Below are 27506 nucleotides of genomic sequence, written 5' to 3'. Positions count from 1 at the left end.
AAATAAAGAATAAAAAAAAAAAAAAAAAAAAGAGAGCACCTCCCTACCCCAGGGGAGACAAACTTTGGTGTCTGAGTTTAGGTAAGTTAACTGCCTGTGGAAGGAAAGAAGTAAGGAAGGGAGGGAGGGGAGGGGAAGGGAAGCGGAGGGGAAGGGAAGGGGAGCAGGGGAGGGGAGGGAGAAAGAAAGAAAAATTGATACTCTTCAGAATAATACAAGAGAATCCAGAGTTTCTAAGCACGACACAATCCAAAAGTATACAACATGCAAAGAAACAGGAAAACTCAACAGAAGAGCAATCAATGGAGACCAATGTGAAATTACCAAGAGGATGGCATTAGAGGTTGGGGTTATAATGCATGTAAATGTAACACATGTAAAAGCTACAGCATAAGGGGTTGGAAGAAGAGAATGAATCTATACAGCTATAAGATGTCTACATGTTAAGTGAAACATGTAGACATGGCTGGCTGGCTCAGTTGGAAGAGCATGTCAATCTCAACCTTGGGGTCATGAGTTTGGGCTTCATGTTGGGTATAGAGATTAGTTATGTAAATAAATAAGTAAACTTAAAAAAAAGAAAGTGAAATGATACAACATTAACCATAAGAAGGCTATAAAAATTAAAGGATGCCTATCTGTAAGTCCTAAAGCAACCACCAAAAAGTAAAATAAAATAATGCAAAGACGTATGGCTAAAAAGTCAGTAAATATATTAAAATGGAATTAAGGGGCAGAGATTTTTAGAATGATTTTTAAAAAGCAGCACCCACAAGAGACATACTTCAACTATAAAGACACAGGTTGAAATTTTTTTATGGAAACTGATATACCAGGTCAATAGTAAGGACAAGAAGGCTACAGTTAACTACACTTTAGTATCAGATAAAGTGGATTTTAAGACAGAGTATTACTAGGGATAAAGAGGGACACTTCAAAATGACAAAAAGGACCAATTCACCAGGAATTTATAACACTCACAAATGAGTACGTACCTAAAACAAAAGAGCTTGAAAATACTTGAAACATACACTGTCAGGACTAAAAAGAGACACCAACAATTCCACAATCAGAGTGAGAGATTTAAAAATCCCTCTCTTCACACTGACAGAATAACAGACAAAAAGTAAAGACACAGATGATCTAATACTGCCAACCACTGAGACCTACTTTTGTTTATGAATCATAACATCCTAAAAATGCAGAATTTATCCAAGTGCACGTGGTATATTCACCAACACAGACCCATTTGAGACCATAAAACAAGTATCAATAAGTGTAAAAGGACTGAAATAACATGGAGTATGTCTTTGGCTACAAGGACATTAAATGAGACATTAACAACTAACATATCTAAATACCATTATTCACTGAGTGGAGCCAAGGCTCTTTGGAGAAATGGCTGATTCCTGCACAGGGTCAGGGAAGATATAAGATGAGCCTGGAATATTCTGTTGTGCTAGAACAGGGCGCCAGAAACTCTGAAAAGCAGAGGATGGGGCTGTGTCAAAAGGACACAGTGCCCTGCTGAAGGGGGGCTCTCGCTGGCAGATTCAGGGCACCTAGAGCATCACACGCAGTAAGGGCAGTGCTGGATTACATCCTATTAAATCACAGAGGACTCCCTGAGTCCAGATTGGCAGGGGATGGATGGATAAGGTAGTAAGTGAGGAGGGGCTCTTCACCGCGGCACGGCACGTGCCTAACGATGGACGTGCAGTTGGTGCTGAAGTAGCGAAGCTGACATTTTGCACCACCGGAGGAAAGACCATTTCAGGCAAGAACCATCGATGGAGATGAAACCTAGGGTGGTCTGATGAGGAGTGGAATGCGGGTGTGATCTGCAAGTCCTGCGTATTAGTCTCAAGGAGAAGATAACTACAGATTGGAGAAGTCAACAACACCTGCCTGGTTCCCAAAATCCCTGTCCCTGACGGAAGACCAAGGGCACGTGTGCCTCTGGATGGGACCCGGGAGGACACATCATTTCTGTGGCCAAAATTTCTGCCAAACTGGAATAAAAACTGTAAACTAGATAAAATACTGTATCTATGTTTAATTTCCTCTATTTAGGAACTGTGATTATGTAAAACAACATCTTTGTACTTAGGAAATACAGAATTTAGGGGCAAAGGGCATGATGTATCCAACTTACTACCAAATGGTTCAGAAAAAAATAAAACAAATTTCATAGAGAATAAAACAAACATCATAAAATGTTAAAAGTTGGTAAGTCAGCCAAAGAGTAGAATGAGAATTCTTTGTATTATTCATGCAACTTTTCTGTAAGTTTCAAATTACTTTAAAATAAAGTAATATACTGACAATGGAGGGCAAACACATGGGGAAAAGGGGATTCAGAAAAAGGAGAGACCTCTACCTGCAAACCTTTACTTTCAAACGAATGGTTGACTCTTACCTGTCTTCTTTGATGACATCCACAAAATGGGCATCTGTTTTCTCCCGGATGTTCTTGAATCTCAGCGGAAGGAGAGCTGACTGGTCCAAGCTCACCCCTGCCCACCTTCCCTTTTCCTGTAAGATCTCACACAGGGAGGTCTGACTGTTGGTGAGCTTCTCTTCTTGGGGAGGGCTCAGAAGTCCGTTTTGAGTTTTGGAATTAGGAGCTGCGGGAGCCTAAAGGGGAGCGAGAGGCAGACACAGAGGCTGAAGTGCAGGCATGCAGCAGCACTATTCCATCCTGGCCTCAACCACGAGGGCCCCACTGCACGCCTGACCACCACCCTCACATCTCTGTTCTGACCTGACGCTCGGACTCTCCACCCACCCGCTTCTCCCCACCTCCCATCGTGTGAAATCACACCTCCCGGAGTCGGGGCAGCCAGGAAAGTGACATGGTGGGAAGAACCAGTGAGGGAGCGGAGAGAAGGCCAAGGAAGAGCTGAGGCTCTCGGAGCTTGCTAACCACAGAATCGGCATTGCAGAGGTCTGTGGGAGAAGCGGGGGGCTGGGGTGGTGGATACGCGTACGGGGCTCAATCCAGGGGAGGGTGGAGAACAACCGACGTAGGCCTCCCGAGAGAGTCAGCCTTTATAAGCTGTCTTCAAAGGGCTCCCGGCTTGCTGTTTGTTCTCCCTTCCACTGCGGTCCTGACCCTGTCTCCAGGTGAGACCTCTCTGGCAGTGTCCTCACCACGGGCCCCCATCCCAAGCCTCTCTTCACAGTGCATCTCTGCTCCTCCCGAGCCCCCTCCTGCACATGTGCAGTGTGCCCCACAGACCTTCCCTCGCCATCGCAGTCCATGTGTCTTGAAGCTCTGACTGCCCACGAAGGGAGGCATGTGATTACTCCAGTTCACGAGGGTGAGTCCTGACTCTCCATCCCGATCTGACTAGTCTATTCAAAACCCAAAGGATGAGAAGGTACAGAATAGTGTCACCCACGGGGAATTATTCTCAGAACTGAGAAGCTGACAGGACAGGCATGTCACTTCGGGTGGATGCACCAGGAGAGGAACAGACGGGCACAGCAGCCACGAGCTGGTTACCTTGGTGTTGTTTTTATGCTCCTCTTGACAGCCGTTTTGGATGGCTCCTCCTTCTGCACCAGCTTCTGATTTGGGGGCAAACATGATTCCGCATGAAGGGCAGGTCTACAAGAAAAACACACACCGTAGGAACACCCCGAGAAAGCACGGCCAAAACCCAAAATTCAGCCAAGTCTATGGATGCAATCAGCTATCAGGCCGAATGGCTGTTACTTGGCTACAACCAAGTAGAAGGCTTACTGAGCTGCTTGAGCATGAATTAAAACAAACTAGCCAAGTGAAAAATAGAAACACGTCCACACAGATTGGTATGTGAGCACTCAGGGCAGCACTATCCGTAACAGCCAAAAAGTAGAAACTCAAATGTCCATCAGTGGATGAAAGGATCAGCAAAACATGGCGTATCCGCAGACTGGAAGAGCACTGGGCCGTCAAAGGAATGAAACCCTGACACCTGCTACAACATGGATGAACCCTGGAAACACTGACAGGTGACAGAAGCCAGACACAAAGGACCACATGTTATACGACTCCATGTACACACAATGTCCAGAAAAGGTAAATCTGTAGTGATGGTAAGTAGATCGGTGGATGAGGGGAGGAAGTGATGGGGAGTGATCTAATGGATGTGAAGTTTCTTTTGCGAGGTGATGAAAATGTTCTAAAATTGACTGTGGTGATGGTTGCTCAATCTTGCAAGTACACTAAAAACCACCAAACTGTATACTTTAAAAGGGTACATTTTATGTTAATGTGAATTGTATCTCGATAAGTGTGTTATTAAGCCAACAACCCAGCCACTAGCCTACACAAGTTTTTCAAGCTCTGTGTGATGGTGAGCTGTTTGTAGAAAACAGGCTGAAAAGTCCAAGGGACACGTTTATAGATCCAGGAAATCTCTGAAGCTTGAGCAATTAGCTGATGTAGAAGAGAGAAGTGGAGGCTTAGCATGGCCAGGCAGAGTGGAAAGGGCACGACTTTGCTTCTCACAAACCAGGGTGTGGAGATCCCTATTCAGACTGCGGACCTCAATTCTCTCACCTATAAAGCAGGAGTGGTGACGGTGTGTGGGAAGAACTAAGTGAGGAAGCACGCAGGGCGCCTGGTCTTGCTCCTGGCATTCAGTGCATGCTTCATCTTACTCTTACCATGGACGTGACCCAGTGAGCTGGCAGCCACCACCACCAACACAGTGACTAACAGCTGCCAGTGGAGAAGGCAAATGGCAGCAGGACACATTTAGTGGGACTCCAAAACAATTTCTAATTGCACTAATTTCTAATTGCACTAATTTCTAATAAGCACTGTTAAATGCTGGAATACATTATAGAAGCCTAGATGTTATTTTAGAAATTTAAAGTAAGTATCATTTAGGGGCACCTGGGTGGCTCAGTAGGTTAAGCATCCGACTCATACACATCATGATCTCATGGTTCACGTGTTGACAGTACAGAGCCTGCTTGGGATTCTCTCTGTCTACACACGCACACACTCTCAAGACATACATACATAAGTAAATAAGTAAGTAAATAAATATCATTTAGTGTCTAAGGGCAAGGATATGACTTGTATCACATCTGATGTTAGATTTCAGGCCTCTACTATATTAAATAAAAGAAATAAAGATTCTAAAGAGTTGTGTCATCTGGGAATCTGATGCGATGTACAAGTATGAACGCCTGTATTCATTTGCAAAGTGACAATATACACACCAAAACAGCAGGCCACTGAGGTGCCCAGCAGGATTCCCCAGGGTGCTCCCTGGGGGCCCGGGGGTGGGTGGGAGTGAGTGCCTCTGGAAGCAGCAGTGGTGGCTGCTTCTTTAGGGCAACACTGGCTTCGCAAAGGCCCACTGGCAGCCCAGAGGGAGAAGGGGATACAATCTGGTGCAGGGGACAGTCAGGGAGACTCTAACCTGAGAGTCCAGGGCTTTCCCCAACCATGTAAAGACCCGATGAAATAGTAACAGCTACCTCTCTGCCCATTTTTTAACTTCATGGCTAGAGAAGTAGCATGACAACACTAATTGTAGCTAGTGAAGTTACTATAGTGATTACTGTGTGTAACACAGTGATCGGAGGCTCCGTCATGGACCAAATCCTAGTTCTAACACGTAATACGCACAGGAATCCCTGAGCCTGTTTCCTCCTTTCTAAAACGGGACCGTATCTCCCTCTACTGACCTCCCAGAACAGAGGTGAGAAGGACGAGGGGCCCCATCCTGGCCCGCTAGGAGGACTCTGCATGAGCGAATGGAAGCGCGCTTGCACTCACCACACTGGGCTCTGCCTACGGCGTCAGTGAGCACTCAGCAAATGCTGATCCTTAACAGTAAAACTTCCGGTTCTGAAGATAGCACATCTGGTCATTTAATGTCCTTGTCACAGGGCAGCCAACCTCATTGTCTCTTGGCATCAGTTTGTTCCTAAGTACTTTTCTCGCCTCAAGCACAGAACCTGTACTTTGAAAACAGGCCCTGTGCTTCTCAGGCATTGCCCATGGCACCCTGGCTTCACACATAAAAGATGCTTTATGCACTCAGAGCCACAAACAGGCAACGGTGACCACCAAACCTTCTGGACACCAGAGGGCACACACCCTCTTGTGAAGGAGTCCCTAGACACGCAGTGCAGGCATACAACTTCAGAACGGTGCCCGCTCTCTGAACGGTGACCGCGAAAGGGCTGGAAGAAGCTGTGGAGGCCAGGAGTGTCCATGGAGACTGGCTGATCTCAGGAGCCTGGGACAACTGGACAACCCAAGTCTACCTCTCTTTGGCATAGAGGCTATGTGGCCCGGTCCCTCCTGTAATAAAATGTTCTACTACAGAGGTTCAGTCTGGTAGCCTGCCCACAAAAGAACCTCTGGGAGCAAAGGCACAGACATAATGTTTGTCAACGGTCTAGGACTGTGCTCTGGGAGGGTCGGGGGCTTGTCAGTCGCATGTCAAGCAGCAGAGGGCAGGCCCTGCGGTCAGGACTCGCAGTGGCCTGAACAGTGCTTGCTACTTCCTCTGCACCCCCACAGCAGCTTCGTGCAGGAGTGTGGACCCCAGGAGCGGGCGGGAGAACCAGCACCCCAGGAACTTACAGCACATGGATCCACAGGACCCTCTCACTGCGCTTTGAAAATGTGGCTTTTTTCCTTCTATTTCTTCCTCATCTACTTTGCTTTTGGGGGGGCAATTTTATTGACTAAATCTTTAAAACAAATGAAACAAAAAACCGTGGAGAAGTCTGTACGCTGATAGAGACAGCCTCACATCTCAACACTCCCTTCCGCTGTGCGGGGAGAACCCCCTCTGCACTGGGGAGGCCCCGCAGCAGAGGCCACAGAAGCTGGGTTTGTCTCCCTCTCCACTGCCCACAGAATCTTTAATGACTTTTCAGCTTCGTTTTAATCTGGGTGAGAACATTTCATCAACTGGTTTTTGCCAAGCGCACAGATACCTCTGTGAAATGTTTCCCCATCCATTAAACTCCCCACCTTCTCCCGTGGAGAAGCCTCACTGGGAAGAGCATTTCGGACTTCAGGGAACTATCGGGGGCACCTTACCACCCTGGGAGGCAAGGTGTCCGACAGCCTGATACAACGATGCGGGACTGAGAATCCCTATGTGCTGAGGGCACGGCAATGCACAATACTTATCCGCGCAGTGTCTGGGGTCTTGTGTGCCTGACAATCACTCCTCATAATACATCACGAGGCCGCTCTGAGGACACCATGGTTCATCAACAGGGGGAGTCGGACCGCAGGTTCCTGGTCCCTGATCCCCATGTGGCCATCCTCTGGCCTCCTTTCCTAACACAAGGAGGATGCAGGAATAATCCTGGCACTTTGCTGTCCTGTGCCTCACTCCCCTGAAGTAACCTAAGCAGATAGGACCACCTCCCAGTTCTTTTAAGGGGCACTACTGGCAACTGGCACCCAGGGAAGCTTGAGTAAGACCAGCTCCAGTCCCCCCAACAGAGGGCTCTAGGGGCCAAAGAGTGTGCTGGCTGTTGCCTGGGACCCTGAGATCCCTTGGAGAACACCCAAGAACACACATTTCCCCAGATGCAGTCTGCTCCTGCCCCAGCATGGCCATCGGCTTTGGAGGGGAGACTTTAACTACTTCTCCAACACATTAGAGCACACTTGCATTTGTTTTACGCACATTTCAATACAAACATGCTCCATTCTGTTCAGAATATATGGCACAGAGGTAAAAAACCGGTTTTTCTTCAAGGCTCTCTCTCTTCACAAGATACATCACTTCTAAGCCAACAGCTGTACTTTTTCATAACTGTCAAGGAAGGGAGGAGGGAAACCTCTTTTCTGAGAAACGAAGAGGAAACAACATCAGAAAAGCCTGGCTTCACCTGCTTGGTCGGCTGAGTGTGACTGTTTAGTAAGCTGTCCTGTGACCCAGAGAAGCAGCACTTGCTCCCAAACTCGAAACCCAAGCTGAACGTGGCCGACAGGAACGTGTGACAGTAATGACAGAGGACTTCCTGAGGCCCACGTAGGGTCTGCACTCTCTGCCTGTAGTCCTCAGAAGCACCCGGGAAGCAGACGCTGTGATTAGCTCCATTCTACACATGAGGAGACTGAGGCAGAGAAGAGAAAGGACTTGCCCAGTGTTACCCAGTTAGAAAATGACAGAGGAGAGCTTAGCCCAGGTGGCGACACCCTGGACTCTATCTGTGGATGTGGCCTTCCGAGTGAGGAGAAAGTTACCCTGCTTGCTACCGTCCTTGGTGGGCCAGTGCAGCATCGTTTAAGCTAGTAGGTTAGCAGACGCATGAACCCTTCCGCGTAGATGATTTCTGCAAACAAAATACTAGAGAAAAATAGAAGCAGAAATTGTTACAGAAGAAGAAAGGCATCTCAGAAGCTTTAAGAACAGAAAACGTACAGTCTGACAGTACAGGAGGCAAAACAACAAAATAAAACAGAAACCTGTAAAAATCAGACGCAGGATCTCAGAGCCATGGAGCGTGGAGTCACAGAACCCTGCTCAGATTCCTGAGCCCTAAACCACCACTGGGTTCAGTAACGGAGGCTGATAAGGCAAGCAGATGGTTACTGTGTTGTGGAAATATTCCATCAGGAAGTCAAAAGAAGAAAATATTTGGTTATTTGGGGAAATCTCATTTACCTGCAGTATTTCACTACCTGATGATACCAGTTAAATGGCGTTGGACACATCTTCCAGTTCAATTCATCTGTGACATCTCACAGAAATACAATCAACATTATATACGTATATTACATAGTATGATTACAATAACACAGCTATGGTAAAAAGTTAGTACACATACATTAGACGTTTATATCGTGAAACAACAGACTTATGCACAGTGAGAAAGACAGTTTAGAGAGCTGCCTGCCACATGTCCATCCCCGTCTGTCCCCCCCCCCACATGTGTCCATCCCCCGCTTCCGTGGATGTCCACACCTCACAGCAACCACAGAGCGCTCATCAAGACTAAGGAATTAACGGTGCAACAGAACTCAGATTTCCCAGCTTTCCCCTGAGTGTCCAGTTTCTGTTCTGGGATCCCACACTGCATTTGGCATCTTCTTATCTCCTCCAGCCAGTGACAGGTTCTTGGTCTTTCCTCATCTTTGGTGGCTTGTCCCTCCTGTAGTGTCCCGGTCAGGTGTCAGGTGTTCTGCAGACTGGCCTTGAATCTGCACTTGTCTGGTGCAGTCTCACATGTTGGCCAAACTTTAAGATTTGGGAGAAGAACNGGGGGGGCGCAGGGCAGGGGGCATGCACATGACACTGAGAGCCTTATTAATAGGGATGCCAGGCTTCCTCAATCAGTGAGGCAGGGCCCACCAGGTTTTCCACCATGGAGTTACGATTCTTCTCTTTGTAATCAATAAATATTGGGGGTGGAGGTGCTTGGAGGCTGTGCAAATATCCTGTTTCTCCTTAAACACCCACCCACTAATTTTAGAGCTCACTGAGGGACCCTGCCTGCAGCAAATACTAGGGCGGTGTCCCAGTGATGGCTCTCTCTCTCTCCCTCAACTGGACCTCTTCTGTGAGGAAGAGCTGCCAACCTCCATGGGACAGGTTTCCCCCTGATGGAAGGAAACACGCATGACTGGAAATGTAGACACAACCTGACATCTTTTTTTGAAAAAAACTTACTTCATATTCACATTTTGGGGTCAGACTACTATTTATTTTTATGAGTTTTATGGAGACAGGGTTTACATACCATGTAATTTACCCCCATCTAAAGTGTACATATTTCAGTGGATTTTAGTATATTCACAAAATTGTGCAACCATCACCACTACCAATTAAACCACCATTTATAATAAATACATAGAGTCCAAAGTATAGATAGACAGATACTACCTGTTCCATCTCTAGAATGATCTAACAGGCTAGCTGTTACCTCACACTGAGCCCATGGAGCCTACTCATAATGATTACAAACAATAAGGACATAAAAGAGTGATCATTTATTTAGAGTCATTAAAAAAGTCTCAGTGACTGCCACAGAAGGATGGGCCCTGGAGCTAGTGACCTCAAAGGGAAAGTATTACCCTTTTGAAAACAGGGCAGATCCTCCCTGAAGTGCCCCCACGTAGGCAAATTCACATCGTCAGCCTCACTACTGACTGTGAACACACAGAAATGCCCATGAGCATGCAGCCCCAGCCCCAGGGTTCTAAATAACAGATTAAGGTTAAATTCACAGAGACCAGCCGAGCACATGTCTTTCCAGCGAGGGCCTTCAGAGATACACTAAGATGCTCTCACAGCTCATGCAGTTCACTAGTTAAGACTGATGTGATAAAAAACCATCCACATTTTGATTTTCGTTTTTTTGTTCTTTGCGAAGACGTCAGAGCAGCTATTTTTATTGTCATGTGTAGTCTCAATCCATCCATCATCCACGGCATTCATGGAGAAGGAGTAGGAGACATCCAGTGCAGAGCTCAGGTCACACTGAACGGGCCAAGGTGCTCCTGCTCCGATGTCACATTTGTGACATGCTTACATCCCCTACGGCGAAATGTGAAGACCCTCTCTTAAGTAGGAACACACAGAGAAGGGAAGACCTTCCTCAGAGAGTCAGTGACTGCTTGGGGCAAGTCCAAGCAGTGATCTGTCCCCTCTTGTCCTTCGTCTATTCAGTCCTGCCCGGGCTTCCCAGTGCGGTCCTACTTGGCCCCGCTCTGCAGAGCTACAGCTCTGTGTCTCATTCAAGAATTAAAAACTTGGGGCACCTGGGTGGCTGTCATTTAAGCAACTGACTCTTGATTTCAGCTCAGGTCATGATCTCACAATTCTTGAGTTCAAGCCCCACATGGGGCTTTGTGCTGACAGCGAAGGGTCTGCTTGGGATCCTCTGTCTCCCTCTCTCTCTGCCCCTCCCCTCGTCGTGTGCTCTCTCTCAAATAAATAAACTTTAAAAAAGAATTAAAAACTTAAGCCAAAAGAAAATTATAATTATCTACCACATGCCTGACTGCACACCTGGGAAAAGCACAAGTTACTTGACACTCGGGGCCCTCCTGCATTCAGAGAACTCACAGGAAGCTGCCCAAGAGACAAGTAAACAGGAAGGTTACAGCTGGAAGGGCCATGGATTTGGAGATGGGGAGAAAGCACTGTTACCCAGGGGGGCCACAGGAAGCTGTGGTTCTGTCACCCGGGGCGAGGAAGAGAAGCCCAGAGGGAAGGGACATGAGGAGCACCGCGGGTGACAGGTGCGTGCTTTCACTTGAGGAATATTCGCTCAACACCCTTCCCCAATTTCTTGGTTCCTTCATGAAACTCCTCTCACTAGATAGTCATTCCTCCCAAAAGTGTGGCTTGAAAAAAGTCTGTGGTCACGAAGGCCTGAGAGCACAGCCTCCGCATCGCTCTCTGGAGGCCCTAACGTGGCTGTGAGCACTGGAGGCTCCAAGCAGCCCTGGGGAACAGAGACCCTTTCTGTCACGCGCAGGTTTACGTGACCACAGAACGCCGTTGCATACCTGACGCCTATTTCTGGCCTGAGAAACCACTGCTTGCGGGAAGGTACTTTCAAAGGACATACTGCCTGGGCACAGGCCCCTCCAGCGAGCCGGGGCTTCCCACGCCGGGCAGGGAGATGCAGGGACGGTGACAGAAACCTACACGGGGGCTGCCGCTCACTGGAGGCGGCGGCAGCGGCCACGTAGGGAAGAAGTGCACTCGCAGGGAGAGTCGACAGACCCTGGCAAAGGAGGAGGAAGAACCAGCGAGTGCTTCCAGCTAAACAGAAAACCCGACCGTAGTGCAGACCACGTAAGTCAACAAACCAACGACGCGTGTGAGGTACTGACTGGTGTGTGGGGCAAACCCGCCCCAAGAACCTATGAGCGAGCAGCTGGTATTTTTTCTGTTTTGCAAAAACTTATTCTAGGGAAGGCCTTATATGTTCTATTAGAATGCATATAATTCTTCAAGCCGACCTCAGTGTTCTGTCCTTTGGCTCGGGGACGATCATTCTAAGGACTCCCTCAGGCACCCAGCACTCACTGCAAGGCACTCACAGAGGCCTGCTCTCCCATGATCCCACACAACCGGAAGCAGCGGGGCGAAACTGTGCCCCGCGGGCCCAGAGCGGCAAGGCCTGGAGGGGAGACTGCGCTGTCCCCCTCTCCACACGGAGCGTGGACCGCCCTCGACTCAGACGCCGTCACCCTGTCTGCACCATCAACATGTCCTGAAGTTACACTTCAAGATCCAGCTCGTCCGCCCTTCCTTCCTGGAAGGGGCACAGAGATCTCCCCCCGCCCCCACCCAAATTCCCTTTGTCAGACAAGGTTAATAGATCACAAGATTTTCAGAAAACTTTCAATGATTATTTGGAAAATTTATACACAGCAACAGAATACGCTAAGTAGTTTTTGTCTATCCAGATTTAAAAAATAAAGATACTTAAATCTCTAACTATAACTATATACATATAACTAGAACAAGAAACGTTCTTTTGGGATAAGAGAAAACCTTTTTAGGGTAACTTAGCAGTGAATCACTGTTGCTAAAACTGGAAGTTATGTGCTATGGATAGAAACACACGTACACATAATCTAACACATCAGGCAAACACAACAAATAATGCATTTTTGGATCTGAGTTCTATTGGTCTATTTAAATGCGGTTCAGTTTGAAGCCTGGAGGAAATAATTTCTCTCCAAATAATGAAACTGTACTTGGAAAACCATGTTCTCAAATTCTCCCCCCTTCTTGCATGCAGGGACGGCCCATGAGCTGAAGCTCTCCTTTCTGACTGCTGCAAATCATCGCCCCACACAAAGAGGCTGTCTTCAAAGTGTGCAGGTATTAAGGAAATATTGGATACATTAGCTGTCACACACGTGCCAGAGCATCCGGGGAAGGGTCGGGTCTCACACCCTACCCCATGGGTCCTCATCCAGAGGGGACTTCATCCTCCCTCACCCCTCAGGGGTCACTGGGCACTGTCTGACATTCTGGTCACCATAATGGGAGGAGAGGGCGCTCCTGGCATGTGGTGGGTGAAGGCCAGGGATGCTGCTCAACATCCCATGGGCACAGGATGGCCCGAAATGTTCCCACTGCTGTGGATGGAAAACCCTGCATTAACTTAACAAAGCACACAAGAAAAATGATACCAGAGTACTGTTAATAACACTGAGCACAACAATCACACAAAATAACTGGATGGCAGGGACTAGGGATTCTGGCAGAGGGAAAGGACCTGGACGCCCACATTGTAGTCCCCTCGGAATTAGCTCTCAAAGCACTAAGTGAACGTGGATGAGCAGGGACACACTGGATTAAAGCCATAGCACCAGGCCATCATCCTGACCTGTTTGAGGGTACAACTACACAGTGAGGTGCAACTGTTATCAGTGCCTCTCTCTCTCCCTCCCTCCCCCTCCCTCTCCCTCTCTCTTCTTCCCTCCCTCCCTCTCTCTCTCTCCCTCCCTCTCACTCTCTCCCTCCCTCTCTCTCTCCTTCTTTTTTTTAAATGGAAACCGAAAATATTTCAGCTGTAAATGAACCAGAGATACCAGTAGGGGAAATGAAATGAAATGTGGAAGCTGAGGAGCAGTTTATAAGCTGGAATGGTTTCAAATGCCCACGGTCCATCTGCCACGTTAATCCCAGGGTAGTTTATTATGACAGAAACGGGCACTTCTGTACAGCTGCCAAGAGGGCTCTATTCCAACAGTGAAATATTATAACGTTCCTGGCAAGCCTGCACTCTGAAGGTGAGATACGCCACAAGATTCACCCATAGCAACAAAAGTTAAAATAATCCTCAGACACCGGATTTCGAGAGACAGAGGAGCACTTGAGAAAACAGTGTCTGCAGTGGGATACAAACTAGCTCTACAAGGAAGATGTGAGAAGAATCCCCTTTACTGTTGTTTATCATTAGCTTTCAGATATTCCAGAAGACAGCATAGGTCTCAGAAAAAGAAAATAACAACTCGAGTAAGAAGCAAATTGATGCAGCGTAGAAAGAAAATGGAGGTGCGTAATATGTCAAAAAAGCAAAGATATTAAAAAATGCAAAATGCTGGTGACTTCAGACTAAATTTAAAAATCACAAAAACCAAATTGCAGGGCATTCCATGTCGTCTGCCACAGACCCAAAGGCTGCTTATCATTTCACATGTTCTACTGCAGAATTAATACAAAGTTTAAGAAGTAGGAAAAAAAAAAAAAACTAACCTTAAGGTTATCAAAGGTTTTGACAGTCTGCGCCAAGTCAATGACACTCCCTGGCGATGCTGTCCCCTGTCCCCTAGGGCCTGAGGACACCCGTGAGCCGTCAATGACCTCAAAGCCAGAAAGCAAGGCCTCTGAACAGCTGCAATGAGACTCCTTCGCTCTCTGACCCGCTATCAGGTATGTCTTCAAACCTATGGATAAAAATTACAATCAGCACAGATGGAAACCACCGTTGGTTGAAACGCAGCTCGATCTTGCTCTCTATGCAGGACATGCTCCTGAAAAGTGGAGAGTAAAGTGAAAATATGAATGTCATATTTTACTACTGATTCTCGTGATCTTTTCAGAGACGCACTGACTCCAGGGAGAACGTTTGCCTCCAAGACACAACACTTACTTATATCACGTTGTCTTTGAACTTTGGCTGGGCATTTCCCCTTGGGGGCTGAAACGAGCATTAAAAAGTTCCTTCATGAAAGGGTCACATGACCGCTTTATGACGGCAGCCGAGTGGACTGACAGTCCACCCTACACACTTGTTTGATTGGTTTCTATGTAAGGGTTATCTAGAATATGGACCGTTTTATCATGTCAGGATTGCAAACCTGCCATGAAAAGTGAGACCATAATGTGCACCAACGAGGGTAACTAAAACCACCCTTGATTCAGATTATCAAGTATCAGTCTTCTGTTGGATCTAGAACATGCAGCTCTGTCAGGCTGTACTCCATGAGAATGTAATTCTCTCACAAAATCATCATTAAAAAAAAGTCAGTTAAATGGACAATTAACTGACATCTTTACAATTCTCATTACAGACTGAAATAACACACAAACGTACGCCACACTATGGAGTAGCTCTAACGGGCAGGTAGCTCCCTGCTCCAGGTATTCAGAAGAACTATCTGCTGGGAAAATACTAAGGAGCAGACAGAACTCAAGCAATTTCTGAAAAGGAAGCAAACTTTATTTAAATGAATCCACTGTTAGTCCTTACTGAAATTTAACGAGACTGCAAATTTGTTAAAAGGAGTGGGAAATGTATGTAATTTGTTCAAAATCCATTTGTTGTAGGAGTAGGGTACGCTGTACCTAGAGAATAAAATCAGGAACAGACCAGGTCCCTGTCTGGGAGAGTTTTAAGCTCCAGCAGAAGATGATAATGGAAAGGCACTATGCAAAGATTTGATCAAGAGGTGAAGTGTCTACACTCTTAAACCCACACAGGTACTTACATTCAGTACATTTTAATAAATGCTTTCAAAGTATTTAATTACTTAAAAAAAGTGGGGGCAACATATGGCTGGCTTAGTCAGTAGAGCATGTGACTCTTGATGTTGGGGTTGTGACTTCAAGCCCCACAATGGAGGTAGAGATTACTTTTAAAGAAAATTAGCTGGGTGGCACCTGGGTGGCTCAGTTAAGCATCTGACTTTGGCTTACACGTGGATGGGAGCCCCGTGTCAGGTTCTGTGCTGACAGCTCAGAGCCTGGAGCCTGCTTTGGATTCTGTGTCTCCCTTTCTCTTTGCCCCTCCCCTGCTCGTGCTTGCTTGCTCTCTCTCTCTCTCAAAAAGAATAAACATTAACAAATAAAAATAATTAGTGGGGGCACCTGGGTGGCTCAGCTGGTTGAGCATCCAACTCATTTGGCAGAGGTGATGATCCCAGGGTTGTAGAATCGAGCCCCGCAATGGGATCCCCACCAAGGATGAAGCCTGTTTGAGAGTCTCTCTCTCCCTCTACCCCTCTCCCTGGCTTGCACTCTCTTTCACCCTCTAAAATAAGTAAGTAAGTAAATAAATAAATAAATAAATACTTTTTAAAAATTAATTCAATAACCTAGAGATTACTGAATCAATTGTCCTTCATCATTTCATGGTTAGGCCGCCATTTCACCATTCACTCCATCTTTGTCTACCTACCCTCTGATAAAAATACTATGTGGTGTTTTCAAGTCACCTGTTCTGAGACTCAGAATTTACATGAGCCCTGGAAACACCTAGAGAAATCCCAGCACACAGCCAGGTCACAGGCGGGAATCCAAAGCCTGAGAGAAGTAACTTCAGGCAGTGACCCCAAAGGAGACCCTAAAATGCTCACTCTTTTTTTTTTTTTAATGTTTTATTTATTTCTGAGAGAGAGAGACAGCAGGGGAGGGTCAGAGAGAGGGAAATACAGAATCCGAAACAGCTCCAGGCTCTGAGCTGGCTGTCAGTACAGAGCCCGATGCAGGGCTCCAACCCACGAACCATGAGATCATGACCTGAGTTGAAGTCGGACACTTAACCAAAAAAATGCTCACTCTTAACTAAGGTCTGAACTTCCGGATGTTTTTTTCTTCAACAAAAACACACAATGTCCAGGATCAGTCACATTCATAACAAAATACATTTATAAACTTTAAAAAGAAGCATGAACTAAAAGAAAAGAAAAGAAAAAGCAAGAAAGCAAGAAAGAAAAGAAATAAAGAAACGGAAGCATGAACCAGAATTTGACAGAGGAGTAAAAGCACACGTGTATGAATTCCTCCAACTCCATCACAGATGACACTGAGCCCACATGCCATTTTGCTTTGGGAGAGTCAAAAAATCTCTGGGATGTCTGAGTGGCTCAGCCAGTTAAGCATCAGACTCTTCATTGTGCCTTAGGTTTTGATCTCATGGTTCATGGGATGAAGCCCCATGTCTGGCTCGGCTCCTCACTAACAGGACAGAGACTGCTTGGGATTCTCTCTCCCTCTCTCTCTGCCCCTTCCCTGCTTGTACTCTCTCTCTCAAAATAAATGAATAAACAAAAAAAATTAAGACAAAACAAAAAAACAAAACCACAACCTCTGTGAGCTAACCAGAGAAAGTTCTACTTCTGACCTGTCATGGGGTCTCCATGCTGGTAGAGCTTGGAAAGGCCCGTTCCCTGGGGCTGCTCTAATGGGCTCTCCCCTGACTGCACAGCAGACATCGGGGCAGCAGGTGGGGAAGAGCTGGGAGGGCAGGCACTCGGTGCTGCTGCAGAGGGCCATGGGGAGGGGGGAGGGGGGCAGGGGCAGGAGGAGGGAGGAGGAAGGTAGGGCGTGAGGAGCTACGACAGCAGGGAGAGGTCTTCTGTTATGTCTGTAGCTGACCATGACCTCAGAAGAGCGTTCCCTGCAAGATGCTGGCGTCTCAGCACTCCCCTGCCTCAGGCTGCCGCTCCCTGGGGGTGAGGCTTCCCCAGGGAGGGCAAAGCCAGGGTGGCCAGAAAGGCCCTGCTCTGGGTTCTTTCAACCCCAGGATGAGTCCCCAGTCAGGTGACCGCGCATCCCCCACCACGCAGCCCCAGACCTGCAAGAGCAAGTGAAGGGGACTCTCCTGGAGGTGTGACAACTAACGCAGAGAAGAGGCTGAGCCAGCCGACGGGAAGAGCTACAGGCTGAGCTGAACAGAGGCATGCATGAAGCCGAAGCCACACCTGAAAGTCGAGGCATGCCCCCCACCAGGAGACGTGAGCCACACGGCCAGCCCCACAGACTCGAGCTCTGACGCCGCGTGGGGTGCGCATCCCTGAGGCTTGCTGTTGCTCCCTCCACTGTGACTACTGAGCTGCTGCTCGTTCATCCCTTACCACAGTCTTCACCACACTGTGACAGGTGTGTTCACGTGACAGGGCTCAACACGTCAGCCGTGACCCCTACCTGAATGTGGCTGTCACCTGAGGAGGGATCTACACAGCGGGCGGGTGTGAGAGAGAACAAAGTCCTAGGACAAGGAAGTGAGGGTGCCCTGGGAAGCACAGGAGGGCGGCACCCTACAGACCTGGGGCTTAGGGAAGCCTCTGGATGAAAGGCCTTCCAAGCTGAGGGCTGAAAGATGAAGAGTGAAAGCCAACAGGGCCAGGGCTTAGGGCAGCTGCCATCGGACTACGGGTGCTGCTGTAACAGGTTGTGAATTAGCCCTGCAGAAAGGGAGGCCCTGGCAGCAGAGCCGAGGGACGGAAGGGAGTTTAGAATGGCTGCAACAAGACTGCATGTGGGGGAACGGGCAGGGAGGGGCAGGACCCGTGCAGGACACCGCATACACCAGCTCCGGGAGTCTTCACGCTGGGGGCAACAAGGGGTGCGGGGGGAGACAGAAATGCGAGCGTGAGGCCGAGGAAAGGCCAGCCACAGTGAGTGATGAGGGAATTAGGGGACACAGCAGTCAGGGAGGGGTGGTGGGGACAGGAACCCACCTTCCCCAAAGCGTAGTGGTGGTAGCAACGCTTCTACGACGGGCCATGCAGAGATGGGTGAGTGCGTGCACTCTGCAGAGGAGCCCTCACGTTCAGGCCCGCCACCTCTCCACCTCGTGACCTGGAGTGAGAGAAGACACCTCATCACAGCGAGGCTAGGAACAGGACTCGCTCCCTCGAGCTGATGCAAAGACTGAGTAACACGCATGAAGCCTTTACAACAGCACCTGACACACGGTAAAAACTCAGGAACACTGGCTATTATTCTCAGTGTGCATGCTTGCGTGCTTATCCCGGGAGTCTTCTCCATGCTCTTTCAATGTATAAAAACACTGGTAGAACTGTTAAATCAACAGTTGCTCCGACTTTGTTTCCTACGTAAAATTTTCTTTAGGGAGCCCCTAATGACCTACTTGTATTGATAACACAATACTGCTAGTGTGCCAAAGATCTGATTATGTATGTGTCCCCAACATGCAAAATGGGTAAACCAATTAAGCATCCATGCTTCAATGTGGAAAGCCAAATTTAAAGTAAAACCTTTTGCCAAAACTAGAGCGAAACCAGCCTGATAAAGTAAGGCAGCCCGATGCGAACTACACCAGCAATGTATCAGGGCTGGATGACTGAGTGCCAGCCTCATCAAAGTCTTTCGTGAAAAGAGTTTATAAGAGATAAGGATTTAATGAGTAACCACAATATACATGGACCCTGGGGTCCAAGTTCAAAAGAATGGCTCTCTCAGAGCAGAAGGTCAAAATAAAGCAGCTAAATGATTTATTTTGTTAAGTATAAACAGGAGATTAATCAGATTGCTTACATTCCCTCTTGGTAACTGATTTTAAACCTCACCAGCATTGACACCTTTTTCATCAGCGTGGTTTTGCAGAGGCTAGAGAAACGGGGGGACACGTTTCCTACCACACTCCCACCTGGCCAAGGAGCTGGTCTATGGCTGTGTGTGTGAAGGAGACTGACGTGGTTAACGTTCTTAAGCACATCATCAGTTCTGTGAGGATGAAAACTGTCACTTGCACAAAATCAGTGCTCAGTTTTGGTGAGCTGAGTGTAATTTGAGTGTATGCCAAAATCCACTTTGGAAAAGAAAGTCTACTGCGGCCTTTTTATCATGTTCTTTTTCTGCGGAGCCCGTGCTTTGGAATGAGACAGCCTCCATTACCCAGAATCAAAGACCTGAATGTTGGTTCAGTATAAAGAGGAGAATGATCAAGAAGGAAAGGATGTTTGAGACATGACCTTGGGAGTCAGCAGCATAACAGATGCCTAGGAGCCTGCATCACTAATGATTTGAAACAATAAACCTAAGAGAGGCAATCAGTTTAGCCTAGTTCATAAACATTCTGAAGTTATTCCGCTTTGTATTGTATTTTTCTTCACAACTAGGTCTCCAATGGCCGAGTAGCATGAGGATTACTTAAACTAAAATACAGTCAGTCAATGACGAAAATAAAGATTAAAAGGGTGCTTAATCTATCAAATAACCAGGTTCTACAAAACTATAGATACAATATTTCATAATTGTCTGTTGCTTCTGCTTAAGAAGACCAGAAGTTTTGGTGTGGAAAACAAAACAAAACAAAACAAAACATTTTTTACCCTGTTAACATTAAAACACTCTGAATGGGTCTCTGTCCCTTCTGCTCCTACGTAAAACCACTAATCACGAGGACTGATTCATCCTGGTTCCCGCAATACTTGACAATAAATCACAAGTTCCTACAGCAAATGGGTGTTGGTAAAACTTAACCTCTTTTTAAAAAATGAAGTTCCAAATAATAAAATATGAAACAGCCACTCAAGCAGGTGAAAAAAACAAAGAGTGGGCACCATGCCTGTCTAACTTGGTTTTGACTAAAACCTTAGGCTAACAAAACAAACTTCGGGAACACACACACACACTCTACATCCTGCTCCAGGAGCAGGTGCTTTCTCCACTCAGCTTCCCTATCTCTACTGGTAATAAGTAAATATGCTGCCATCACAGCCAAATGTGATGACCAGGCACTTAGTGACCGTGCACCCATGTACTGTCTTCACTTTCAATTTTGGTTTTACTAAATGCTATTCTGCTATGTGCTATGTTGACGAGTATGAACACTGCAGAGTTCAGTGGTGAAAAATTCAGAGATCTGTCCCTCCCAAGGCTTGAGAAATAAGCTCTCTGAAGGAAAACATCTGGCATATCCACCAGGTACCATCTCATTCATTCATGTGTTCAATTCACTTACCCAACAAATTGACTATTTATTGAGTGCTTACCGAGGGTTAGGAACTGGGCAGAAGTGTTCAAGGGAATGGAGAGGAAAAAAAAGAATACTCCAGTTTTAGAGACTGAGTGTAGTTGAAAAATGTGACTTAAACACTGGACTCCAGTTCCCTCATCTCTAAAATGTAAACACTAGGAATACAGCAACAATAGCGTCTCACAGAGCTCTTGTGAGCATGAAATGAGTTGACATACATAAAAAGGGAGAGACAGTGCTCTTCCTTAGGGCATTTTCAGCAGCAACTCAGGACTAAACCGAGGAAAGGTGTGATGTATGCTCACAGAAAATCCAACTGGGGCGTGGGAGGATGGCGTGAATGTGAGCACAGAGAGTAAGTGACCACACACGTCTACGAGAAGGGAATATGTCTACATGTGTTCAGGTCTGTGTGCTGAGGGAATGTTCACATAGGACAAAGGCTTTCTACAGGGAGTTTTAGAAACCAAAAAGAATATGAAGGTCTATGATAACTATCTTGGAATATGCATTATAACAGAATTTAAATAATCAGAAGAGGCCATGAAACAAAAGGGTTAAAAGAAAAGGTGTCAGGAGCCAAAAGAGCAATAGTAGATGGTAATGCAACAGAGGGTAGCGCAGAACAGCAAGAGATGTTTATTCATCAGAGGGCATCGTGGAGCACCACCAGACAGAAGGGAGCACGTCAGCTCGAGTCTGAAGCAGGCACAAGAGGAGTCACGGATAGTGTTCTTTCCCCCAGAGAACTGAGAAATCAGAGTTAATTTCAAGATCTTAATAGTTAATAGTTAAACTAATAGTTTAAGAGTTGCAGATTGAAGTACAGAACATAGATTATGGAAAAGAGATTCTAGGAATGAAAGACTCAATTTATGATCTGAGGATAGTGGTGGCTTAATACCTGAAAAAGAAAACCAAACAAAAGAATGCACTGAAAACAGAAATAAAGCCACATGACTGATGCTCAGAGAGAGATGCCAGTCCCCAAAGGCCACAGAGTGTGTGACTCCATTTCTATGAAATGTCCAGAAGAGGCACATCCATGGAGATGAGAAGCAGAGGAGTGGTTGGCGGGGACCGGGGGTGGGGGGCACAAGGTTTCCTTCTGGGGTGATGAAAATGTTCTACAGTTAGTGGAGATGACTGCACAACTCTGCGAATGTGCAAAAAACTGAATTGTGTGTGCTGGAGTGGTACGTTGTATGGGGTGTGAATCATACCTCACTGAAGCTTTTTTTTTTTTTTAAAGAAAGTTATGTGAATTTCAAGATGCAACCATTCTGAGATACAGAGAAGAGATATGGCCAGTACAGAATACACCATCCATGGAAATTCATGTTAAAGGAGTGGGCGGTGGCACGTAAAAGAAAAACAGAAAGGCTGGGAAGTAGCTAACAGGCCAGAGTTAGGGTAGGAAAACATCTATATAAGAAACAGGCTGAATTACCTTGAATAACCAAAAATTCGACGTGACAAGGGCTCCAAAGTCTAGAAAAGATGAAACAAAAGTGGGACCTTCATGAGCTACCTCCCAGGATCATCAAATCTGCACCCTTGACTGCCACAGCACAATCCCAGAGAGCTGGGGGACACCTGGGCCCTCTGTCTGCTGCAACCGCCGACCACTGTGATCCACATGGCACAGCACCCGCTGCTCGCTCCCAGCAACCAAGCAAAAGCTCGGGCTTCCCTGGTTGCCTTCAAAACCACTGTTCGCTTTTCATCCAGCCTAGATTTATTTGCAAAGGCATTTCCTTCTGCCACAGGGGGAGGCTCCCGCAGTGACATGTCCCATGAGCATCTTCAGCTGGGAAAAGGGCAACATAGCCGGCCTCTCACTACCACCCCTGGAAGTGTTCCACCACGCAAAGACCAAACACTCAAGTCTTACACTTCCTGCTTAGCCTGCCCTGGGAGGGGCCACACTGTGGCTTCACCACCTGTTTTGCGCAGAAATGCTGATCCAGCCTTCTAGCTGGACCCCAAATCCCACTTGCAGTACTGCCACATGCTTGCTGTGAATTTCCTCACTTTTCAAGATAGTTCTCAATCCACATCAAGGTTGAAGGTTTTCTCTCTTTTGAGGAGTGTTTTGTATGCTGGCTGGAACACAGACCAAAACAGCTTCCCCAACTACATCTCCTTGTTCCCCCAGACCACATGCAGACTGGCTCAAGCTACAATAGCTGAGAAATCCAAAATCCCTATTTTCTTCTATTTTTTTAATTAAAAAAATTTTTTTAACGTTTACTTATTACTGAGAGACAGAGAGAGACAGAGCACAAGCAGGGGAGGGACAGAGAAAGGGGGAGACACAGAATCTGAAGCAGCTCCAGGATCTTAGCTGTCAGCCTGGAGCCCGACGTGGGGCTCAAACTCACAAACTGTGAGATTATGACCTGAGCTGAAGTTCAATGCTTATACAACTGAGCCACCCAGGTGCCCCCAAATTCCTATTGTCTGATCAAGAAGCTGTATCTTCTTTGGCGTCTCCGATTTCTCTCAGTTCATTTTAGCACCGGAGGCCAGTCTCTCCTTTCTAGACCTTCTCCAGAAGATCCAAAGTTGTGCTTGTGAGGTTGACCTTTAATAACCTTGTAAGTGCTGCTAGGAGTGAGATGAAAAGCCAGAGTGGGGCCACACTGCCACTGGGGAGGCCACAGGCTGGGTGACTCACTCCCCCAGGCCAGTCTCCCGCTGCAATCTATGCCTCCAGAATATCACAACTATGTTGTACACTCTTGAAAAAGCAAAACTGAAAGCAAAACCAAGGCAGTGGGTAGCGAGCGCCCGCAAGGGAGAAGAGGACGAGGGGCAGGGCACGTCGACACATAGAACTGGGTGATTATCAACAGCCCCTCGTTCACAAAAGCAGGCAGAGGACTCTTCAGCAGTCGCCTGTCCTGGACCGGAAAGTAGAGGTCCGCTACAGACCCTGAAGGAGAGACGGAAGTGGGTTCAGACTCCCTGGGGAAGGAAGGTTTCAGACATGGCAGCAATCACTCCCTGCCCAGCGGAAGTTCTGGCCCCAAACCACACAGCTGCGTAGTTGGAGGAGGAGGACATGAACAGCAGCAGCTAACATCACAGGGGAAGAAAGAAAGAGTTATTCTGAACAACACTAGACTCAAAACACAGAAGCCCAGCCTGAGGACCTCACGTAAAACATGGTGGCTACAGTCTCAACATTGTATTGTCTAACTGAAATGTGCTGAGGGAATAGAACTTAATGTTCTTATACACACACACACACACACACACACGATAAAGAATCACAATACACTCTTTAAATATCTTATAACTTCCTATTCATTAATTTTACTTCAATAAAGCTGAAAAAATTAATTACAAGAAACACACAGAAATATACTAAAATATTAACAGAAAAGAGGATCATGGAAAATATTCATTTTGTATGTTAGATATTTTTGTTGTTTATCTTTAAAATAAGTGTGAATATTTGAATTCTTTACAAAATATCTTAGACACAGAAACATGTAAGGAAAATTATGCTGAGCACTTTTTAGAAATAAAAGTTAAGAAATAAAATGTCGCCTGCCCTGTTCAGGCTCCCCATGGACTTTCCTCCACTGCAAACCTTCTCCCCAACACAGCACCTAACTATTCTGAATGCCAAGCCGCTATACTGTGGAATGCTAAACAATATGCAGCATTAACAGGTTTTTTTATTTGAATAAATGACATTTTACACGTTTTGTTCTGAAAGTTTCTTTTTATGGCTGAGCATCATGTTTGAGATTCATCCTTATGGATCTGTATGAACTGCATTCATTTATTTTCTATACTATGAAGCTTCCCACTGAATGACATATCACAATTTAAAAAAGAAAAACTGAAAGTATTAAGTTAGCTCCAACTACAAACTGGGTTCTATTAAAAATAAAGAAATATGATAAATAGGGCAAAGATACACATAACACAAAAATACCACTGATCAAGGACTATATCATAAATATAAATTTAATATAAGTGGAACTTGTGGGGAACAGTTTTAAAAAAAATCAGGGGAGGAGATAAAGGGCAAGAGAAAAGTTGCTGGAAACAAGTCCACAAAATCAAGCTCAGGGGAGGAGGCAGGGCCAGGCTCTAAAACATCGCACTGAAATGGAAAAAAACAAAAGAGAGAAATGAAATAAAAGGAGTACAGAGCTCTTCAAACTGCAAGTTAACGAGGCCAAGAGTTAACAACTCCATTGTCCCTGGTCAAGAAAGTCCTCATGACCACTGCAGATCTAGGCCGATATGCCTGCCACTTATCCCAATCAAGAAAGGGACAGTGGGCCCCAGGGAAGAGACCAGGACCAGGCTGACTCACAGCCAAGTTCGGGGCAGACAGAGGCCCAGTCAGGTTACGGGCTCGGCAATGCGGCTCAGCCCAATATTTTGGCTGTGCACAGCTGGGCTTAGAGAGGTATGAGAGGTGGAACCGGAGGAGAAAGTTCCAGATCGTTCCTGAAAACCAAGAGGCTTGCATCAAAGCCCCGAAAGCAACTGTAAGTGATGAGATACTACAGGAAGTGGGTTGCTGGAGTGTATTACAGGGATCTAGATGCAGCTGTCCAAAAGAACAGTCCACAATGACGGAAATGTTCTATGGCTGTCATGGGGGAGTCACCAGCCACAAGTGGCTACTGAGCACTCAAAATGTGGCCAGTGTGAGTTGGAGAGATCAATTTCTAATTTTTTTTCCACTGTAACTTAAATTTTCAAGAGCTACACGTGGCCAGCTGTTACTGTATTGAACAGTGAAGATCTAGATCCTTCCTTACTAGAGCCAAGAAAACAACTGGCAACAGGAAGCTCTTTCTTAACTTTATTAAATAGAAAAGAGGTATAAGAACTATTTAAAGAAAAATGGGTGGAGTAAATAGGACAACTACATGTGAAACCAGTTAAGTATTAACTTTTATCTGTTACAGATGACATTTAGCAGGAAATACAAGGGAGAAATTACCCTGTACACTAATAGCAGGGGAGCCAATTGGAAATGGGATAGGAATGGATACTCTATCAAACAAAATGGCAGCACCATCTCTAGGAAAAGAGGAGACTTACAAGCCCTGAATATATTCCAAAGAAGAAAAAATGGATTGAAAAGTTGGCTCAAATATCTAATTCAGACCCGTCTTACATAGCTCAACCTTCCTTGACATATATTATTTCTTAAAAATGTTTTTCACATGAATATTTATAAGACATGCCATATTTTCCACATTTTACACACTTTACCTTTTACTACATGATTCCTAAAAGCAGTCTGTAAAATGAACACAGGACCTCTCTGATCTTTCACACCTATTAAAAGCAACACATGTAGTAAGTAAAACACACCACTGAACAAATTGCCGTTTCGTGGGGGTTCTCTCTGACTGCACGGGGCTTGACTGTTTAACTAGGCACGCGGCCACAGTGCTAACAGGACTTGGCATGCACTGCTGAGCCAGGCCAGGACAAGGTTTCAGGAGTCACTGACCCTTCTGCTGAGGCTTCAGCCCCAGGCAAATCAGTAAAGCAGGTAAACAAACTCTGGCCACCTTGGCCGACCTCCCCTTTCTTTCTGCCTCTGCAGGATCCCAGTGCCTCCAGACTCCTCTCCTTCCAGCCAATGCACCGCGTGAGCCCCTGCCAAGCAGTCAGGCGTGATCAAGGGTCTTGTGAGCATCACGAAATCACAGAAGCTGAGACCAGGGACTCCCGCCCTCTGCTTCCACAGCCATGGTGTCACGTGACTGATTTGCATATTATGCCTTCCTGACCTGCACACAGGTGACAACATCTAGTGTCCAGTCATATCCCAGAAATTTTTTTTTAATGTTTTTTATTTATTTCTGAGAGAGAGAGCGACAGCATGAGCAGGGGAGGGTCAGAGAGAGAGGGAGACCCAGAATCTGAAACAGGCTCCAGGCTCTGAGCTAGCTGTCAGCACAGAGCCCGACACAGGGCTCAAATCCACGAACCACGAGATCATGACCTGAACCGAAGTCAGATGCTTAACCGACTGAGCCACCCAGGCGCCCCTATCCCAGAAATTCTTATATCACACGATGGTGCCTCCCGCCAAAGTGGCAGGCTCCAGCACAAATGTGCTTCACCCAGGATCGTCACAAATCACGATGTTCCTATTGCGTTCTTCTAAAGATTCCAAGTTCCTTGAGGGCTCATAATAATATGTTCTGAAAACCACAGGTTCTCAACTCGATCAGACCCCATGGCTCCTTTTTATTACATTTTTAAAAAATTTTTAATGTTTTATTTATTTCTGAGAGAGACAGCGTGAGCAAGGGAGAGTCAGAGAGAGAGGGAGACAAAGAATCCGAAACAGGCTCCAGGCTCTGAGCTGTCAGCACAGAGCCCCATGCAGGGCTCGAACCCACGAACTGTGAGATCATGACCTGAGCTGAAGTCAGATGCTCAACCGACTGAGCCACTCAGGTGCCCCCTTTTTATTACATTTTTATTACATACTTAATTTATAATGTCCTCTTTACCATCCTGAATGAAATTAAATTCATGGACAATATATAACCCTTAATCACAGAGACCATTAAAAAAACACCTCTAACAACTTCCCAAATATCTCGCTGTGCAGCCTTGCCTCAAGCCACCCAAGGAGGCGGCAGCGGGAGCCTGGCAAAGGCAGGGCAGCGGCAGAGCCCCCACCCCGTGGCTCTCTTCCCAAACTTCCCCTGCCAAGAGAGAACCAGCTTGAAGGCTAAAAATTTCACAATGCTGTATGCATGTATCTGTTACATGATTGTATATATAATGCATGAGTATGTGTGAGTGTATCGCCTTAATTT

The 27506-nt window shown here is 46.4% G+C and overlaps 1 protein-coding gene across 1 annotated transcript in view; it reads right to left on the bottom strand.

Moving 5' to 3' along the window:
- ADCY9 (adenylate cyclase 9) overlaps positions 1-27506 on the bottom strand; it is a 118986-nt gene that overhangs the window by 19738 nt on the left and 71742 nt on the right. The window contains exons 2-4 of the mRNA XM_077762531.1: positions 14211-14401; positions 3509-3613; positions 2420-2637 (exon numbers count right to left, since the gene is read on the bottom strand). Of these exons, the coding sequence (XP_077618657.1) occupies positions 2420-2637; positions 3509-3613; positions 14211-14401 (514 nt within the window). The remainder of the gene's footprint in view (positions 1-2419; positions 2638-3508; positions 3614-14210; positions 14402-27506) is intronic.

The sequence above is a fragment of the Crocuta crocuta genome, unplaced genomic scaffold (assembly GCF_008692635.1).
Source record: "Crocuta crocuta isolate KB4526 unplaced genomic scaffold, BGI_CrCroc_1.0 scaffold234, whole genome shotgun sequence".
Taxonomy (NCBI): Eukaryota; Metazoa; Chordata; class Mammalia; order Carnivora; family Hyaenidae; genus Crocuta; species Crocuta crocuta.
The sequence above is the reverse complement of the archived record's forward strand: the minus strand, read 5'-3'. Positions and strand labels throughout refer to the sequence as shown.